This window comes from Stegodyphus dumicola, chromosome X1, assembly GCF_044657685.1.
Source record: "Stegodyphus dumicola isolate Sdum_Otavi_A_Nest chromosome X1, ASM4465768v1".
NCBI classification, from domain to species: domain Eukaryota; kingdom Metazoa; phylum Arthropoda; class Arachnida; order Araneae; family Eresidae; genus Stegodyphus; species Stegodyphus dumicola.
The window spans coordinates 89431321-89450695 of NC_140780.1; the positions used below are offsets into that span (position 1 = coordinate 89431321).

Consider the following 19375-nt stretch of genomic DNA (forward strand, 5'->3'; position numbering starts at 1 on the left):
CCTTTGATGAGGTTTTGTTGTAAACCCCTTCTGTTTTTAAACTTTTTAGAGGTACTTAGACTCATGGAATTGGTCTAAAAATGTTGGACCACTTTCGGGATTAGAAACAACAACTTCCCTAAGACCACCACCTTTGAAAATGACCAATGTTCTGCTAACTTCATCAAATAATGGTAACAAGCATTATCGATATGTTAGCCACGGTGACCAATTCAACAGAAGGGGGAAAAAACTCTGGAACTATGGGTGGCTGTCTTATGGAGGTTTCATTGCACGTACAGAAAATTATGGTTAAATCAAATCTACTAAAAATATTACGGTAATCTTTAGTTCAACAGAATATTATGATTTGATGCTGCTACATTCGTTTCGTAATTTTCATTGACTTTTTAATATCTAAAATTTAAATACAATACCTACTGTAGCATATCACAGGAAAAGAAGAATATAGTGCTTTTTCTCACCTTGTTTTAATATGCTTTTAGACTATATGCAACTAAAAAAAACTTCTAAATTACATTGTTGGCTCATTTTAAGTTAAATTTACCAACAGTGCTCTTTTGGGGGCTTGTCTACTGGTCGAATGTGGGTCTTACTGCCACAGAATTTCTTTAGATTGGGCCTTTCCAGAGTAACGGGCATAAGAGCCCCATAATGGGTTAACCTGCCATAGGTGACCATTTCTCGGTGATGGAAGAAAAAGGTTAAAATCACAAACAAGATATTTGTACACAGGAGTGGCTTTACTGGCTAATGTTATAGCTCAGGGGCAATGGAGCTAGTCATTTCTTTAAAAAGCAGTTAGCAAATAGTTAACAATATCTCTTCACCTCTTCTTTGGGACTTTGATCCTGAGTTTTGAGACATAATTTTAGTCACTCTGAGTTTTGAGACACAATTTTATTCATTCTCGGCTTGATATGCTGTTCTATCAAAGACAAGTAAAACTAAATTCACATCTTAACTGGTGAGTTCACCCTTTTTTTAGGAATGTCTGTTCTAATGCTTAACAAGGTGGAGAAAATCATGAAGAATCAGAGAAGTGGAAGGGAGCTAATTCTCCATTATACAGTTACAGTCAAGTGAACATCAGATTGTTGCTGTACAAACATAAAATTCTTCAATTTCATGGGTAAGAACTGTCTAAGATTTAAAAGTTAAGAAGTGGAACACATTAATAGAAACTTCTAAATAAGCCCTCAAATTCAGCTTCTGTTTTTTTACCACAAATTTGGAAGCAAAGCTGAAAACATTACACTATCTTTACCAATCATAAACAAGCATTCTTTATTCAACAATAAATGAAAAAATTATACTCTACCCAAATCGTAGCCATCCCCAACCAGCAGGTTCTGAAATTCCCTCCATATTCTGAAGTGATGCTTGCCTGAAAAAAAAAAATTATAAAAATCTACAGTTAAAAAAAAAAAAAAAAAAAAAAAAGATCAGGTAGATAAGATTCTATTGCATTCCCAACTATAATAATCGATTTCATGCAATAATATATGTATATATATATAATTGAAACAGAAATTGTAAAGCTAACAAGTAATGAGACGTAAGACCTATTTCGTCTTAAAAATTTTTTGCGCATAATGCTGCAAAAAGATATGAAATAATAGTAGGTAGAAACATTGCAGCGATCTTGCTAAAAAGTTACCAGGAGCTGTAGCTCCACGAAATTGTTCAACGCTGTATTACTAAAATATTAACAGAAGAAATTTTAAAAAAAAATATTAATCTGGAAAAAAAAAAAGAGGAAAAAAACTGCTTACACACGAAGAAAACTGTTAAAATTAATGTTGGAAGACATGCAAATGCACGAAAAAGCTAATCTGACCGTTGTGATATGTGAAAAGTTAATACACATAAAAATAGATTGACGGAAAAAATATTAAAACATAAAATGCAAAAATGATAATGAAAACATAAATTGCAAAATTACAAAAATACAATAATTACAAAGCGGAAAATGGTAAATTAACCCACTCGTACCCTCAACCAGACTTATCAAGGGGAAAATGATTGAGTGTCGAACTAGGCTAAATACCATTACGCGTTTCGCCGAAACAGACCATTGAAGCTCTTGTTTGACGAGTTAAATTTTTTTTTTTTTTTTTAAACATTAATTGTCCCGAATAAATCTTTTTTGGAGCTTCAATTCTCTGTTCCTTTTTCCCGACGCGTCCGCAGAAAAACACATTAGGGTGTTAAAAAAGGTAAAATGCAACTCCGAGCAATGTAAAATTAAAATCAAAATAAAATAAATAGCGGTCTGCTATTAGTCAAAAATACAATAACGTACAGGCTGGTCATATATATATATATATATATTAAACCTAGAAGAACCTAGAAGGCGGAGCCAACGCAGAAGTTTCCCCCCTCCCATTGTATTTTCACAGGAAGTGAACGACTGGATTACACTAGATGAAATGTTTACAAAGAACTGTACAGAACCTCATGAGTGTCAAATGAGAGGAAAATCAATCTTCGTCTATACCAAAAAATTAAAAGACTACAGTATGATAAACAAGCTACTTTTAGAAAAGAAAATCCCATACCACTCATACCAACTTGATTGCGAAAAACCAACATGTGTAAATCTGAAGAACCTCCCCGCAACTTGTAAAGAAGAAAACATCCTATAAGACCTTAAATGCAGGAACTTTCCCATAGAAAAAGTAAAGCAGTTCTCAAAATGATGTGATGGTGAAATAATTAAACTTCCTATCTATCTACTTGAGCTCAAAAGGACCTCTCAAGGTAACAAAATTCATGAGCTTAACAACATATTCAGCTTCAACATCGCTATCAAAAAGTTTAGTCCTAAGAAGCAACCTGTTCAATGCTACTGCTGCCAGCAGTTCGGCCACTCACAATCATGCTGCAGTAACACTGTCAGATGTGTTACATGTGGACAACAGCACGGGAGCAATCAATGTTCTATGAAACCAGAAAACAAGCCCAAATGTATATTTTGTAGACTTTGCCATGTCGGTAGTTACAGAGGTTATAATGAGTACAAAAAACGATTTGAAAAGAAAAGAAATACACCACAGACTAAACCTCCCGAATGAATGGAGGAAAACTTTCCCAGACCAAAGATTACTGAGTTCCCAGTGCTGAAAAAAAAACCACCCCAAGCTATTTATAGCGAGAAACCAAGAAATAAAATTACGCCCCACTGAAGGACATCAACGACGCTATGGCATGGATACAAAATGACAAGATTAATGCATTCTTAGCCTCAATTATCTCATGCATAGGACAAACCGGAGCAGCTAAAAGTCCGGCAGAGAAGCTACAAACAGGTTTTCAGGCAGCCATGCTCCTCATAAACTTTGCAGAAGCGGAGAATTAGAAAAGTAAAAGCACCTCTCCTACTATGAATCATTCAGATTACAGGAAATTCACGCAGCTATATTCTTGATGTCACACTTCTATCTTCCTCTACCCACGCGGTAGCAGTCTGACCATTTCTTTCCATCGTCAGAGTAACTCCGAATGTGTAATACGTAAGGCTCACCATCGCTTCATCAATAATCCTTTTCTGGAATTCTCTGTCAACTGTCATCTATGTTATGGTAGGAAAACCATGTTTTTCTCCATGTGTTACATGCAGGATGAGGTTTATTAGCCCAGGGGCCTGATTTCACATGCTTATGCACCTGAGCCTTCAACAGCAATGACGCAAAATAATATTAAAATGAGCATATCTTTAGAATTTTCGATACACAGTCTCACGAACTGGAGATAAAAACTTTTTTTTTCGAAAAATGTTGCCATTGCTTGTTTTTAAATTGATGAGTTTGATAATCAAAAATTCATTAAAGTTTTATAAAATATAAAATAAATAATACAACAAATACCAAATTCGGGCTTCCAGATGCCCATATTCAGGTGGAAATGTACGTTATTCAAAATTTAATGGCTCTAGGTACTGCTGTTTTATCACAATGTGAGAAACAAACATCCATTTATGACAATTTGTCATTACTTAATTTCTTTAAATATAATACAGGGCTCTAATATTTGATGGCAACAATCTGAAAAGTGAACCAACATTTATAGTGAATTAACGCAAAATGCCAGAAGGAAATTAATAGTCCTTCTGAGCAAAATTGCCCCTTTCCACTAAAATAAAAAAAAATATGCATGAATATGAAATGAAACGCCATGTATGCATTGATTATTAGTTCTTTATTAATGAATAAAATGCAGTTTCATCCTTCATTATTCAATATTAACACATAATTCCTTAACATATTATTAATTATAACATTACTTGCACAATGAACCTGGATAAATGCTATGACTGAAAAATGTGGGATGTTAACTTTATAAAGCCGGCAGTACAGCAGTTCTACTGGGGAACTAAAAGTTTCTAACTAAAAGTGGAAAGTTTCTTTAACACCGGCTATGGTATAACTGTCGTATCAGCTATCCCCTCTCTATTTTAGAGAATCACCTATCTGTAGATAACAATTTTCAGATGACTGGGGCTGTGGTTAGGGAAAGTTTATTATCAAATCTTTTGAAAATCAGATTCATGCATGGGATGATAAGAAATGGGATGTTTCAACGAATTAACTTCTATTTAATTTTTGTATTGTTAACAAGTTTACTTTTTGAGATATAATTACAGAAGCTTGTCTACTGATTTTCTTGATAAGTTTTCCTACAAAATCAGGAGTGTATCTACTATGTGATTCAATTTGCAGGATATATTTAAATTTGTTTTCATAAAATTCAGGTGCACCACAGAATTCTTTGGATTATCTTAAGTATAAAAAAACTGTTTAATGATGATGAGAAAAAAATCATAACAAGATTATTGTTGGGTTATCAGCTGGACTAGTAGACTATAATTTGAAGAATATTATCATACAAGGAAATCTATCATGCAGCTAGACCATTTCCTCGGATGTGAACCAAGACTGAACTACAGTGCTCAGGATATTCTCAGCCACTGGAAGGCTTGAACAGAAGTATTTAATCAGTTTCCTTAAAATATTATGCAATTACACGTACTTGATGCTTTTTCATACTGAAGCCCTATGTCTCTTTTGAGCAAATACATACAAGGCTCTTGTAAATTTTATTGCTCAAACCCTCAACCAGCTTAATCCATCCCAATATACTTCTGAATTGCAGTCATAAATTATATATGAAGTTTCAGTAGTAATGCAACATTCAGAATCACAATGTTAATATTTAGTTTTAAAAAAAAGCATTAAATTAACACTTAAACCATACATTTCTTTTACAGCTTTACTGATTAACTAGATTTAATAAGATGCTACATGAAATATAAATATGATGATTATCCAAGATATTTAAGCATCTATAGCAATATGTTCTTAAGGATTATCATACAAATTTATACAAAACAGTTTCCCAACATAATGCTACATACTGCAATGCCTGTTGCAACATGTCAATTTTAAATTTACACTTAGAACTGAATAGACATTTTATCACCACATTATCTGTATAGTTAAATTTAAGAAATTAGCTCATCATCATTTTCTTTAATTCAGAAAGATGAAAATCTAAAACAATAGATTAAACTGATTTTGTATCTATATAATATGTAATACATACACATCTATTGTTTCATCAGAAAGAACGTTTTTAACAGCTTCTCTAGCATATGGATCCAAGTCCTTTTCATATTGATCTATAGTTCGTTTTGGAGGTAAAACAAAATCTACAGCAGTAATATTTTCAGGCTGAAAAGAATTAGCACAAAATATATTATACTTAATTTTTATCAATACTTTGCTATAACTTTAATACTAAATCAAAAGACTCAAGATCAGAGATCTGTATGAGATGCACTAAATTTAATTTAACAAATGCAACTAAATTTATTAGATTACCAAAGCATTATTAATAACAATTACAACAGCAATATTTTTCAATTTAATTTACGGCTACATGCATACTCATCATTATAACACACCGATACACAGCAATAAAATGCAGTACATAGGACATGCATTAAAAATATACCTATTTCCAGTTTTTCTGAAAGTAAGGATTACTTAAAGACAGCATGAGGTGTTCTTTCCAGACAGTATGAGGTACCTTTATAAGAGAACTATATCCCCTACTATTAAAAAAATTGTATCTTATGTCATATAAGTTCCAGACAACTAGGACATTTCCGATCCCAGGCACATAGAGTTGATATTTAAAAGCAAACCTTGAAAGCATCTTTTTATGATATTCATAGAAACTCGGTATTAATATCAAGCAATAGAAATTACTTGTTAGATACATCTATGTAAACTTACAACGGAGAAGAGATTATGAGATCTATAATTTGTGGTCTCCAAATAGATACTGAAGAAGGATAGTTTCTACTTTCCAGGAAATAACTGATATTCATCATGAGACAGACATGTGCAATTAAAAAACATCATCTTACAAAACTGTCTCATACATGGTTGAGGAATTCTTAAACCGTTGGAACATCAAAATTTCTAAACGAACAGTACTTCAGCTATCTGAAATTATATATTTATCAAAATTGTTCAGCACATGTTATCATTGGGACCATAACATGATAATTAATGCATGTACTTGTGTTCACATAACTTTTGTTTTAAGATTATCAGTAATCATTTATGCCATTTTCTTTCGCTATATGCGAGTTTTGCAGAGTGGTCAAATGAGCAAATTCTGTTTGCGTAAGCATGTAAATACATATCAAAACAACCTGCTATCTGTCATAATGAACCAACTTCTGTGAACAAAACTGAATTGATTCACACTCACAAATTCTAAATTTTACTTTGTTCTGCATTTTGTGAAACTGGATGATAGACTCATACAAGCTCCTCAAATGACTGCTCTGAAATATGAATTAGCCTCAGAGGAAATTTTGATGGCTGAGACAGTTTTAAGTTTGAAATTTTAGTACATAATTCTTTTCAATTCCATTTAACAGACATAACTATTAAAATCACCATTATAGGAACTTTCCACAAAGGAAGGTTTACTATCTAAAATGTACTTAATGCACGCTTAAAATGTACTTAATGCACACTTAAAATATTCTTAATGCGTGAAATCAACAATCATGTAAAATCTCTATTGTGTTTCTTACATAGAATTTACTTTTGATTAGATAGCAGCAAGGTTAGAACATTAAAATAGCCTGCAAGACATATTAGAATTTACTTTTAATTAGATACCAGCAGAATTAGAAATTTAAAATAAACTGCATAAAGAAAGCAAGGCACACATAAAGTGCAATTTTATTTCAGCTAATGAAAGATTTTATTAATGTAGCCAAAATATTGCAAAACAGTTTTTATGCTGATAAAACATGCATTAGTGGAATATTTCAGATTAATATCTTGCCAGTATGCATTGCATTTCTAATTGCAATAAATAAGCCATGAAAGGAATAAATACTTTTCTTATAAATTCAAGCTACAGAAGCTACGCTGAATGTAGTAAGAGAAATATGTACACATAATATCCGTTTTTTTAAGCAACACTGCCTTTGGTTTTATATATCAAGGTGAAATTTTCACAAAAGGACTAATGTGGCAGATGTCTTACTAGATTCCAAATGACTTCAAATAAAATAAAAAGGGCAATATGCAAACTGCTTAAAACAAAACTTTTTTTTTTTTTTTTTTTTTTCTTTTTCTTTTTTTCAGAACTGTCAATGTGGAAAGTACCTATATCTGCATGGAATCAAATTCTCAAACTGATGTCAATAAAAAAAAATCTTTAAGTGTTAAACAAATGTAAGACTCCTTAGGCATAACAGCGGAAATCAGCTACCAGATTGAACCTCTCACTGAAACCTTTGACTTTTTCATTTGATTCAATATAGAACATGAAAGTTAGTAATTTTATAGTCAAAATTCCATATATAATAATAATATGTAATAAAAGGAAGTAGTTAAACTTGAATAATTAATTGTAAATAATTCTAAATTGCCTAAATATCTTTTATAAGTATACTTTGCAGCATTTAGCAGTTAGTTGATTTAACAAATGACAGTGCTATTCATACCACCACTGTTATAAAAAAGACATATTCCTAAAATTGCTGATCTGAAAATGATTAATTTCAATCAGAATGCATTAAAAATGAGAAAAAATAAAAAAATTAAATATACACATACAACACAAAATATCTAAACAGAAGCTCTTAGAATTAGCAGCATAACTGATAATAATATAAAAATAAGCTAAAAGATATGAAAATTTTGGTTATTCTATAATAAAATTCATGGGTATTAGCCAATTAACTATAACAAAGCACTCATGAAGAGTTTTTCTGTGAAATTTTACTCATGTTTATGTTATACATGAGTAAGATTATTAACCACCATATTGTCACCTTGTTCAGTTAACAGGAATGAAACTCAAAGAACTAAAGTATGCAACTAATGGGAAAAACTCATTTCAGATGAGACTAACTCAAATTAAATGTTACAAAAATATTTTATTACGTTAAAAGTTATTAACATCCACTGTGAAAAAATATTTAAGTAGCCAGTCTTACTTTGTAACGTGATACCAAATTTTGTTGTTGATTACTTCTCATATGTGCTATTTTCTGTGGATGTAGTGCCATGGGCCGTCGTAGACTTGATAATGGACGCTCTGAGGGATTAAAATGACTGTATGTCCTACAGAAACAAGATCCTTTTGTTTTAAGTTAATTCATTATCATAAATAAAATTACATTTGTGTCACACAACTTGGAATTCCACACAAGGTAAAGTGTAAAAAAAAGATACATACACTTGATAAAATTGTATATTTCATAGCTATAATGCTCAATTTATTAACTATTAAATGCACTATAAAAGATATATTTTTCAGACATGATGTACTATTTTTTATACAAATTACTACACTATTTTACATATTATTTTATTTCAGAATTTAATTAGCATTACTTTATTTTACAATCTTACATAATTTACAGATCATACATATGACATTAATATCATTAAAATTTGAGAGAGAGCTTCTTTAAAGAAGACCCAGTTAATAAGCATAAAGGAGAAAAAAGCATGATATAAAAACTATGCCACTCAGAAGCACAACTATTTACACATACTGCCATTAATGACCCACTGAATATTAATTAGTATCACCTGCAAACAATCAGTAATGACATGATCAAATAAAAAGCCCACATGTTCACAGTAGATATGTACACTGGCTGTTGCTATTGAAATAAATGTGCAACACAAACTGAATGGAGCTCAGGTGACACAATTATCGATGACAACTGAGTCAGTCATTTCCATTTATACGAATTCTGGAAAGTGTCAGTTATTAAATTTAACAGTGAATGTTGTGGCAGCAATATGAAAACATGGGGAAGTAATAAAACTCTCCACTTTACAAGCCAAAAAAAATTGACAAGGTTTACCTCCAATAACCAATGAAATCACTCAGGCCTCATTAGAAGTTATAGCTAGACTTTCACTAGCTATAGGAAGCATTCCCAGTTCTTAAGTGACCTATAAAGAGATGTTTGCATACCATGGGTGAGTCACAGTACATCTAAAGGCTCGTTCACACGAGTATGCACACGACATAATTCACATTTTGGGGGTGGGGTGGCAAAAGTTCACAGCAGACATAAACCTGAGTTTGTTCATGTTCAGCTTTTTTGTCGAAGATGTGAATGAAAAGTCAACAGCCCACTGAGTTCTTATCACACGTCATAATCAGAAAAAACTTCTTTACACTTCAATATGGCAATAGAACCACACAGCAATGAATTTTGTTTAAAGAGATCATAATTGTCCATGTCAATAAAATAATCAGCATTGTTAATGGCATCTTCAGTTCTCTCAAACCACTTATTGGTAGAAATTTCAAATTTTCATTAAAGGGGAAAACTGCATATTTATAAAGCAATAGTCCAACCAGTATATCCATATGCTACACCTACATGCGACACCTAAAGCAACAAGAACTTAAATAAAGTACAATTTCTACAAAATCTAATCCTCTGCCTCAAAACTAATTATTAAAAATGTTCAATACTTCACGTGCAACAAGAAACTCTATAAGTATCTGAATATCAAATACATCCAAAACTAACTTCAACAAAATAACAACTTCTAAAATAAAGCAGTTGACTGTGAAAAAGTATTGAATAAAATACAGATAAGAATTTTTTTTAAACAGTTACAATCTAGGACATACGATAATCATTTACAAAATATTAATTAAATTACCACTGCAGTAACTTCTACTTGTTGCATTATTTTTTGCCAGAAAGACTGTCACAATTAGCTAAGTGGCCAGCATGCAGGATTGCAAAAATTTCAGTTTATCACTAGCTTTCCACATTTTTGGAAATGCATTTCTTATATTTAATCATGAATTTTATTATTTTATCAATTATTATTATTGTTTCCAATTCTAGTTTAAAAATATGCACTGTACATAGAAATCAGTAACACATTACATGATGATATACCTATCCTCTTATATAAATTATCTTTATTTTTACCTCGTTGTGTATTTTATTCTGAACATAATTTTACATGATCTGCCCAAAGTAAATTCAAAAATAAAAAATATACACCAATAATAAAATTATTTACACATTAATTTGACAGCATCAAAGCCATCAACTTCCAATTGATACAAATATTCTGTTTTAGGCCTGTGAAGATATTTAATATAAATAACAAATCATAAAAACATGGCTTTAAAGACAAGGAATGAATTTAATTGCTGAATGCTTGAAATAAAAGATATTATTAACAGAAAACTTTAATATTACTTAAATGTTTTAATCATCCTCTGAATATTTTGTATATTTCATGAAAAAAAAAAAAAAAGAACTACAGTACAAAATCGTAAATCCAGACGTCCATTATCCAGGATCATCTAAAATACGGACCTCAAAACCACCACCAACAGTTTTTTAGTAGGCTTTACACATGCACATTTGATTCCCTCCTCCATGCATAATAAAACACCTGGAGAGTGTGATTCTTAGTTTCACTTTGATACTAAATATAATACCTTGTTATTGAAGCAATAATCATTTTAGCATAAATTTGTACAATCAGCAATTTGGCTCCGTTGCTGTGTATCTGCTTTGGCACACATCTCAAACTGAAACATTCCACATAGATACATCATTGATCAGATGCTCACCTGGCGAATCATTATTTATTATACTTTCCTTTCATCACCGCATGTTCATCAAAACATGAAAACTTGAGTAAAGACTCATGTAGCAATGCCTAAACAATTTTTTATGTTAGTAATTGAATAATAAATGAGTATGGTAACCTTTCATGGTGACATTACGCTTGGCAATGATTACAGATTTAAGTTAAATCTAAAAAATGTTGATAAGGAAAAATTCTCCTAAACTTTCTTTCCATATGGCTAAAAATAGATTCTGTTGATGATACCCATAGAACCAAAGATTACATTTAGTATATGAGGGAATTTATTTATTCAGAACTCTGATAAGCCTAAATAACTAACACAATTCTGGCTTAATTGTCTCAGTGTGCGATTGAAGCAAGATAAAATTTAACGGAACAACTTGTCACCAAGCACGTGATGCATAGCCAAATATATATAATGAAGGATAGCTAAATTTGTTGATGAGCTTCTGAATTATAAATCATTAATGAATGGTAGAAATCTGTAGTGTGGTTCTAGATCGAAAAAATGCCATGACCGATAGTGAAGGAAGTGACAGAGAAGTTACTAATTTCAATTGACAAGTTAGTCAGAATTTTCGAAACAGCAGTTACAGGACTTCAAGATTATGTCTGTCTACAGAATTAAAGAGAAAGTATTAGCACAAAAAACAAAGCAACTTAAACAACTTACATTGAAAGAAATGCTTAATAAGGTAAACAAATAAATATTGAGCCTCTTTTTTTTTGGGGGGGGGGGTTAATTTTGATACCCTTTAGGTCATAAATACTTCATTATTTCATAAATCATGATTTCATATTTTTAATTTTATAATTTCTACATGTCATCTTACTAGATTTAAACTGATGATCTAATATCCGATAAAATCCCAAATCCGGAATCGCGGAAGTCCCGACAAGTCCGGGTTTCGGACTTTGTACTGTATTATAGTCACCTTTCTTAAGAAAACTTTTGATAGAATGAATACAAATAAAAGAGCTGATATTCGCAGGGCATAAATATGTTAGTATAGTTGCATTTTACTATAATTACAAGCACATTAATTCAGAAATATTATTTTTAAAAAATTAATACAGAAATTGATAGAATTTCAGCTTGCGAAAATGAGCAAGCGCTACAAATCAAAATGTTGCTTTAACATATTTACATTTTTTTACATAAAGGGGAAGATTTACTTTTTTCTTGAGAGAAAAATTAGTTCATTTTAATCTTTTGCTGTGAATGAAATTTTCTCTATAATACCTTAAATTTTAATATGCAACAAATAAATTTTATTTGATGAACTTTTTTCTGCTAATTTATATGGGTAATAATACATCAATGTTTGTGCAAAATGCACCACCACGAAGGAATTGCCAGGAATCAAATTTATCCCACATATTACTGATAGTGGTACAAATAAACAATCAAATTTACAAGACGAAAAACAAACCGAATGTTAAAAATCAGTGCTTTGTGTGTCTTCCAAGCTGAGCAATGAGAAATAAGAGCCTGTGCATATCGTGGTATTGAATCATGCAGGCTCTGAATGTAATCCTGGGAAATGGCATTCCATATGACTTCAACCTGATGCCAGTCTTAATGTGTGCCACACCAGCTACACAAGCAAGTTGCTGAATGATGAAATTACAGACAGGCTTAATGGGGAGGACATACTGGACATATCAGAGGAATAAGCAGGCCATGAAAGAAGTGAAACCTCTTGTACCCTAAAGAACACATGCATGAGCATTACTCTGCTGAAGTACAGCGCTCAGAATGTATTGAAGAATGGGGAGGACCTCTGGCTCCACAACTTTCCTTATGTAGTGATCACTGTTGAGGTTGCCCACAATCTGCACTAGATGGGATCGAAAATTATACCCAGTAGCTCCCCACACCATGATGCCAGGTGTTTGTGTGGTATGATGCTGGATAACACACTGTGGGAGCAGATGTTCCCCTCAGTAACATTTGATGCATAATCTTAAATCAATGTACTCCTAACTGCAGTGAGATTCATCAGATAAAACAACTTGTTGCCACAGGGCATGCGATGCCCACTGAAGTCAGAGGCGTCTGTGATTCAGTGACAGAGGAATGCTACGTTGAGGAACCCTTGCACGCAGTTCCTGCTGCAGCAGATGGTGATGAGCCACGGAGCTAGACAATATAACACCTGTATCCGTGCTCCAGCATTGAGAGGATGCTGCACGATCGGTCACAGCCATGTGAATGAGGTGTTTATTGTCCCATGCCTTTGTGCTACTGCGTTCCCCACTACCAGGATTTCACCTAGCTTGGTTCTCCTCTGTCCATTAGTTTGAAACACGCATCACAATTGTGGCATTACACTGCATACAGGCTGCGATTGCTCGATGTAAAAGTCCACCCTTTCGCATATTAAAGATGCGACCTCGTTTGAACTCCATTAGTTGTTGGTATGGCACTCTCCACTGTTGATAAGGCACAATTACCATTAATTAAATGTTCAGAGGAAGATAAACAGATTTCAACACAACTTTACAGTCCTTTGCAATTTTCAGAAACCTTAGTGTATATTGAGAAAAATCATATTACAAAATGTTTTACTTATTTACACAGATTCCTTAACACATACTCCCATACCACACATAAATGAGAAACCTCAGAGAGGAGTCAAATAAGTTTTAATGCAAATTAAGACAATGTCATAAGTCTTAATTCGCATTAAAACTTATTTGTGCATATATTAACTGTTTAATTTTATTACCCTGTGTTGTTAAATTGCTTAATAAACAAAATATCACAATGAAACAAGCCAAGTATAACACTCTTCCGACAAGACTGCGAAACAGCAAATGAAACACTTCGCACTTGCAGCCTTCTATGAGTCACATGATATATTTTTTCCTTCAATAATTCTATTGGCTAAATGCAAACCTGGCTCGCATCTTCGTTTGTACGTCTTTTTGTCAGTGACGTGCATTTCATTCTACGATTTACGTCGCTAGTGTAGTCGTGTGGATACACCTTAAGTGCAAAACCTGGAAAGACACCTATTAACTACACTTGCAAAATGTACATTGCCAATGGACAAAACAACAGTGCAGGAGCATCTTCCACTGCTTGAAGTGAAAAATCTCATGTGACGATTGGATGGCAAAGTGTATGGGCATAGCAAGTACCAAGAAAATGCCTCTTTCCTGAATGCATTTTTTCCACAGTAAAATTTGGCACAAAATTTCTCGTAAAAAGCTGTTTATCTGTGGTCTTTGTCCACATGTTTTTACCTGGAAACAATAAATGTCAAAGGCTATGAAACAGTATTGGTTAATTCCATCCTGCTTACTCTGCAACAACAGTCTGGACATCCCCATTTCTACTTGAATTTAATACATGCCTATTTATTAAGTGAAAAACATAACTGAATAACTTGAGCAAAATAAATTGGTAAAATTTGACTGGCTAGGCCAAAGATCTAATCTCAGTCTAAATTAGTATCTTGGAATAACTTGGAGCATTCACTACAAATGAAACCAAGTCATGAAGAAACAAAATAACACTATTCACCTCATACATAAAGAATGGCATTAAATACCTATAAATATCTACAGAAATTTATCGGATTTTCCTTGAAGGATAAAGGGTACAATAACAGTGAATGGCAGACCTACATCGTACTAACACCATTTGGCTTCAGACTTAACATAGTCCCATGGATTTTAAACCACTATCAGCAACATGGAATACACACTGTCACAGTCTCTCATTTTACATTATTATTTCATTCTTACCTTCATAACATCTTTTAATTTTACATATAACAGGCAAGTAATAAAAAAATACAAATGTCTTACTTAAAGGGGAATACAATGCAAAATTCATAAACATACAAATGCAACTATAAGTAAAATGAAAATAATAGCAAATTCCACTCTTCCAAATCAGGTAGAATTTTAGAAATACTGTTATATATGCCATGAAAAAGAACTAGTGTTTCTTACTTATAGCTTAATTCAATACCTAATCTACTACACAATAACTGCATTTTTACTCCAAAGCTGGGTGCATGTGCCACGACGAGAAGAGAATCTCATGAAAAGCAACAGGCTAGAGTTGGATAATCACACTGGTGTCAGGCAGCAACAATAGAGTTGGATAGCAATGTACCTGTAGCTGTACAGCACATCATGAAGATTTTCATGATTCAAAGGCAATTTGAATCGCCTAACACAAGACAGTGGTACAGTGGGCAAAAGCTTTCACTGAGAGATCTCAAAGTATAGCAAACATGCCTCAACTGGGTCATTGTAGTGTCAGTGAAGAGGAAACGCCAGCTATTGGCATGTTGCTAGCAACCAATCCACAGCAGATGATCTACCGGTGACCCTGACAGAAGGGTTATTGAATAAAAGTTCACTTCACAGAATGAAAAAATGTCTGGGAATACAAAATGGTGGTTCAGAAATAGTAATGATATACTGCTGTTCAAATGCACTTAGTGCTATCAGCATGAAGGGATAAAATGAAAGATTCATAAAAGTGCAAATATTATAACTCATACAAAAAAAAATGACAGAAGATTCCTTCCTTAACAACGGCCATCAAGAGACATATAGCTGAATTACCTGCCCACTACCTTCTTTACAAGATAAATACAAATAACGTGTATGAATTCAGGAAAGAAAATAGTAATAGAAAATGTTTTGTGTATGAGTAGATTAACTACCATTAAACATTATTTAAATATCTGTATCAATACATAAAAATGCCTTTACAATTTAAAAAATTTATCCCAAATTTTGAAAAAGGATATCAAAACATTTTACTTTATTACCTTATAATATGTAGAAACAGGCAGTCAAACAATTCAAACAACAGTCAAATGAAATTAAATATTTTTACCATTACATTAAAATTCATTCTATTACTAAAATTTGCGCAGAAAAATTAATTTTAAAAATGAAAAGTTAAAGCACAACCAGAAAAAACTTTATTTCAAATGGGGGAAAATCCATAAAATTTTTAAAAGCTAAAATAAATCATAGCTCATATAGAAAAATCAAATGACATTATGAAAACAATAAAGTTATTTGAAATCTTTTCAAATATAATAGTTACATTTCAGCAGGGTAAATGACCCAAGCATCCTCATCTTCATCAAATTGAACCTGTTCTAAGAACTTGCTTTTGTCTTCAGGATTTACAAAATTATCAATGACCAAGTTTCTAGATTGATAAAAGTGAAAAATAATTTTAAAACATTAATAAAAGTAAATCAGTTATCACACAATAAAAATGTAAACATTCACAGCGCTAACTTCGAATAAAAGAAATCTCTAAAACTGTATAAGAAAATTATTATGCTGAGGAACATTAAATAAAATTACACATGACTTTCTTAAATAACACATGACTAAAATTTCAAATATTCCAACCTAAATGGAAAAATGGACTTTTAAACAGCATAAAAATAATATAATTTTATAAAATTAATCAAAAGATAGTCCTGCAAAGAGTGAAATGCAATCTAAGCACATACATGTTCTAATATCATGCATGATAACTGTTTCTAAAGTTTAAAAATAACCCATTAATAAGCAAAATTTAAATACAAAATATCAACAAATATATTTTAAGCAATAAACATGTAGATATTGTAAGGAAATATTAAGCAGCAACAATAAAAGACAATCATTAACAAATCCTTATTAAATTAAATTAGAAAGATTGTCTTATAAATATATACTTCATATAATGAAATAAACCTGTCAGCTAAAATATTAAAAAATCAGTTCCTGATGTGATGCATGCTCAAAATCTCTAGGACTAACTCAATAAAATGGGATTATCTCTTGATATTAGGTACCAAGACTGCAACAGAACATCTCTCAGTTTCCACAGATTATGTAGTTTGGATATTGCTGCTTGTAACAGTTTCTTCAAAATAAACCAAAGACATTCAAATGGAATCATGTCTAGTGAAAACTAAGGCCATGACAATAAAGGGAACTTTATTCTGTTTTTAAAACCATTCATTGCAGAATGACACACAGTACTCTCTTGTTGGAAGACTTCTTTCCACAAAAGAATGCAGTTGCTATTAAAGGCGTATACTTGATCAAGCATTTATGTTCAGGTAGTCAAAATTATTCAACACATATAATTGGTCTAAATGCCCTGCCTCCAAATAATTTTCAGACTTCCTCTACTAACCTGAGTGTAGCCTGTAGTGCATCCATGTGAAAAGAGATCCTCCGGTGAATGTTGCATTCAAGTTTGCCCAATAACATAAAAAAATCAAGATTAATCTACATGTGAATTAGGGTGCGCTGAAAAAACACTTTTTAATAATTTTTATCACTAAACCCTGGAAAAAATATCTAAGTGAGTAAAATAAAAAAAAATTATAAAATGATATCTTCTGTTTGCCCATCATAATCAGAGTTTTGAAAAATGCCGACATTTTGACGTTTCCGGTCAATTTTTACAGTTACTACTACCAAACTGCTATTGGTTCTAATGTGAATTTTTGGGCATGAGGAATACGAAAAAAGTTTAAATACTGTCTTTTCAAGTTATTTACTGCTTGAGCAAAATGATCAAAAAAAAAACTTTTTTACAAAAATCGCAACTTTTTTACAAAAATCGCAATATCTCATAATTTTTGCTACAAACCTTTTTAAACAGTGACTATAATAATATTATGTAATGACACTGCATACTTGTAAATATTGTGTATATTGCAGTAAATACAGTCGTGCTAAAAATTAAGCAATAAATGCTAAAAGAAAAGGTTCAAATGTAAAAAGGGGAATTAAAACATACAATTTACATATGAGGTAGAGGTTGCATAACCGAATACAAATAGGCACCCAAAATTAACATAAAACACAATCTCACAACTCGGGATATCCTGGCGAATGAACTTATCCATTACCAACATCCTCGGGACATCAGAAGGATGCTTTTGTGTAACATGAGATCTTTTAGAATTTAGATAAAATGGCAGTATAGAAACTACAATTCAGCAGCTGAAAATAGGTGCAAATTAACATTTTCTATCTTTTAACACATATGATAAATCAAGAAACTTCCATGAATATGGAAAAACATCACAATTTTTTATGAAAAAAATGCTTTGGAAGAATGAAAGCAACAAACATTTCAATTTTACTTACGACAACTTTAAGTCCCTTGTTAATGTTTCAATTACTTGTTCCTTATCTTGTCTTTCCACCGAATTTATTTCCTGCTCTTCACTTATATCTTCTTTTAATGCTTGAAGACGTGAAAAGAGCTTAAAAAAATTCATTCATTAAGAAAACTGCAAAATCATTTAATATTTTTCATTTGAAATAAGAAACTTAAGGACAACTTTAAAAGATACCTTCTTTAATTTTTTTGTCTTTATTTCAACTTCTTGTTGCAAAGAATCATAAGTTTCCCTCTTTTCCAATGTATATTCCTCTTCTTGTAACAATTTTTGTTGTATTTCTCGTTCAATACGCTAAAAAAATAATATCAAAACTTTTTTTTATTTTCTAAAACAGGGATATCTTCTATAAACAAAAATATCAAGTCATATTTTTGTTTAAAATTTAAGAAAATATTTAAATAGCTACAACATTTTTATAATTTCTTCAATTTCTTTAACATGAAGAATTATGCTAATCTGCACACCCTCAGACTAAGAGTTGCACAAATTATAGAATATGGGAGATGATGGGTCTTCTTGATGTTTATTTGAATTTTTAACCTTCCTAATTTTTACATTCTATTTATATAAAAGACAATTTTTTACAGGAAATATTATTCTAAATAAGCATCAAAATAGTTTATACAAAAAAAGGTGTAAATCCACCTACAAAACTATTTTTGAAGTAATTTTACACTCTTAAACAAGAGGGAAAATAAACAGACTTAAGTAAATACATAAAATGAGAATTAAAGGATTTGAGTGCTATGTGGTTGCAGATTATCAGCGTTCTGTAAATCAAAAAACATATTATAGACCAACTTTTTTTAAGAAAAACTCTTTCAGCAACGTAATCATAAAAAAAATAAGATTTCTGATAAATGTATAGCTCTATTTACTCGTATGCAATTATTTACTTGCTTGTAATTAACTATTTATTGGTATCTAATTAATTTGTATTACTTCATACGTATAGGAAAAAAATGAAATACAAAAGTAATCAATCTACTGTGCTAGGAATCAAACCCA

At 31.6% G+C, this 19375-nt stretch overlaps 1 protein-coding gene across 3 annotated transcripts in view; it reads right to left on the reverse strand.

Moving 5' to 3' along the window:
- Positions 1-19375, reverse strand: part of LOC118199433 (kinesin-like protein KIF3B) — a 149992-nt gene that overhangs the window by 35541 nt on the left and 95076 nt on the right. For all 3 annotated transcript variants that reach the window (XM_035371299.2, XM_085807806.1, XM_085807807.1), the window contains exons 17-22: positions 18539-18658; positions 18330-18448; positions 16270-16377; positions 8534-8660; positions 5605-5732; positions 1322-1387 (exon numbers count right to left, since the gene is read on the reverse strand). In XM_035371299.2, the coding sequence (XP_035227190.1) occupies positions 1322-1387; positions 5605-5732; positions 8534-8660; positions 16270-16377; positions 18330-18448; positions 18539-18658 (668 nt within the window). The remainder of the gene's footprint in view (positions 1-1321; positions 1388-5604; positions 5733-8533; positions 8661-16269; positions 16378-18329; positions 18449-18538; positions 18659-19375) is intronic.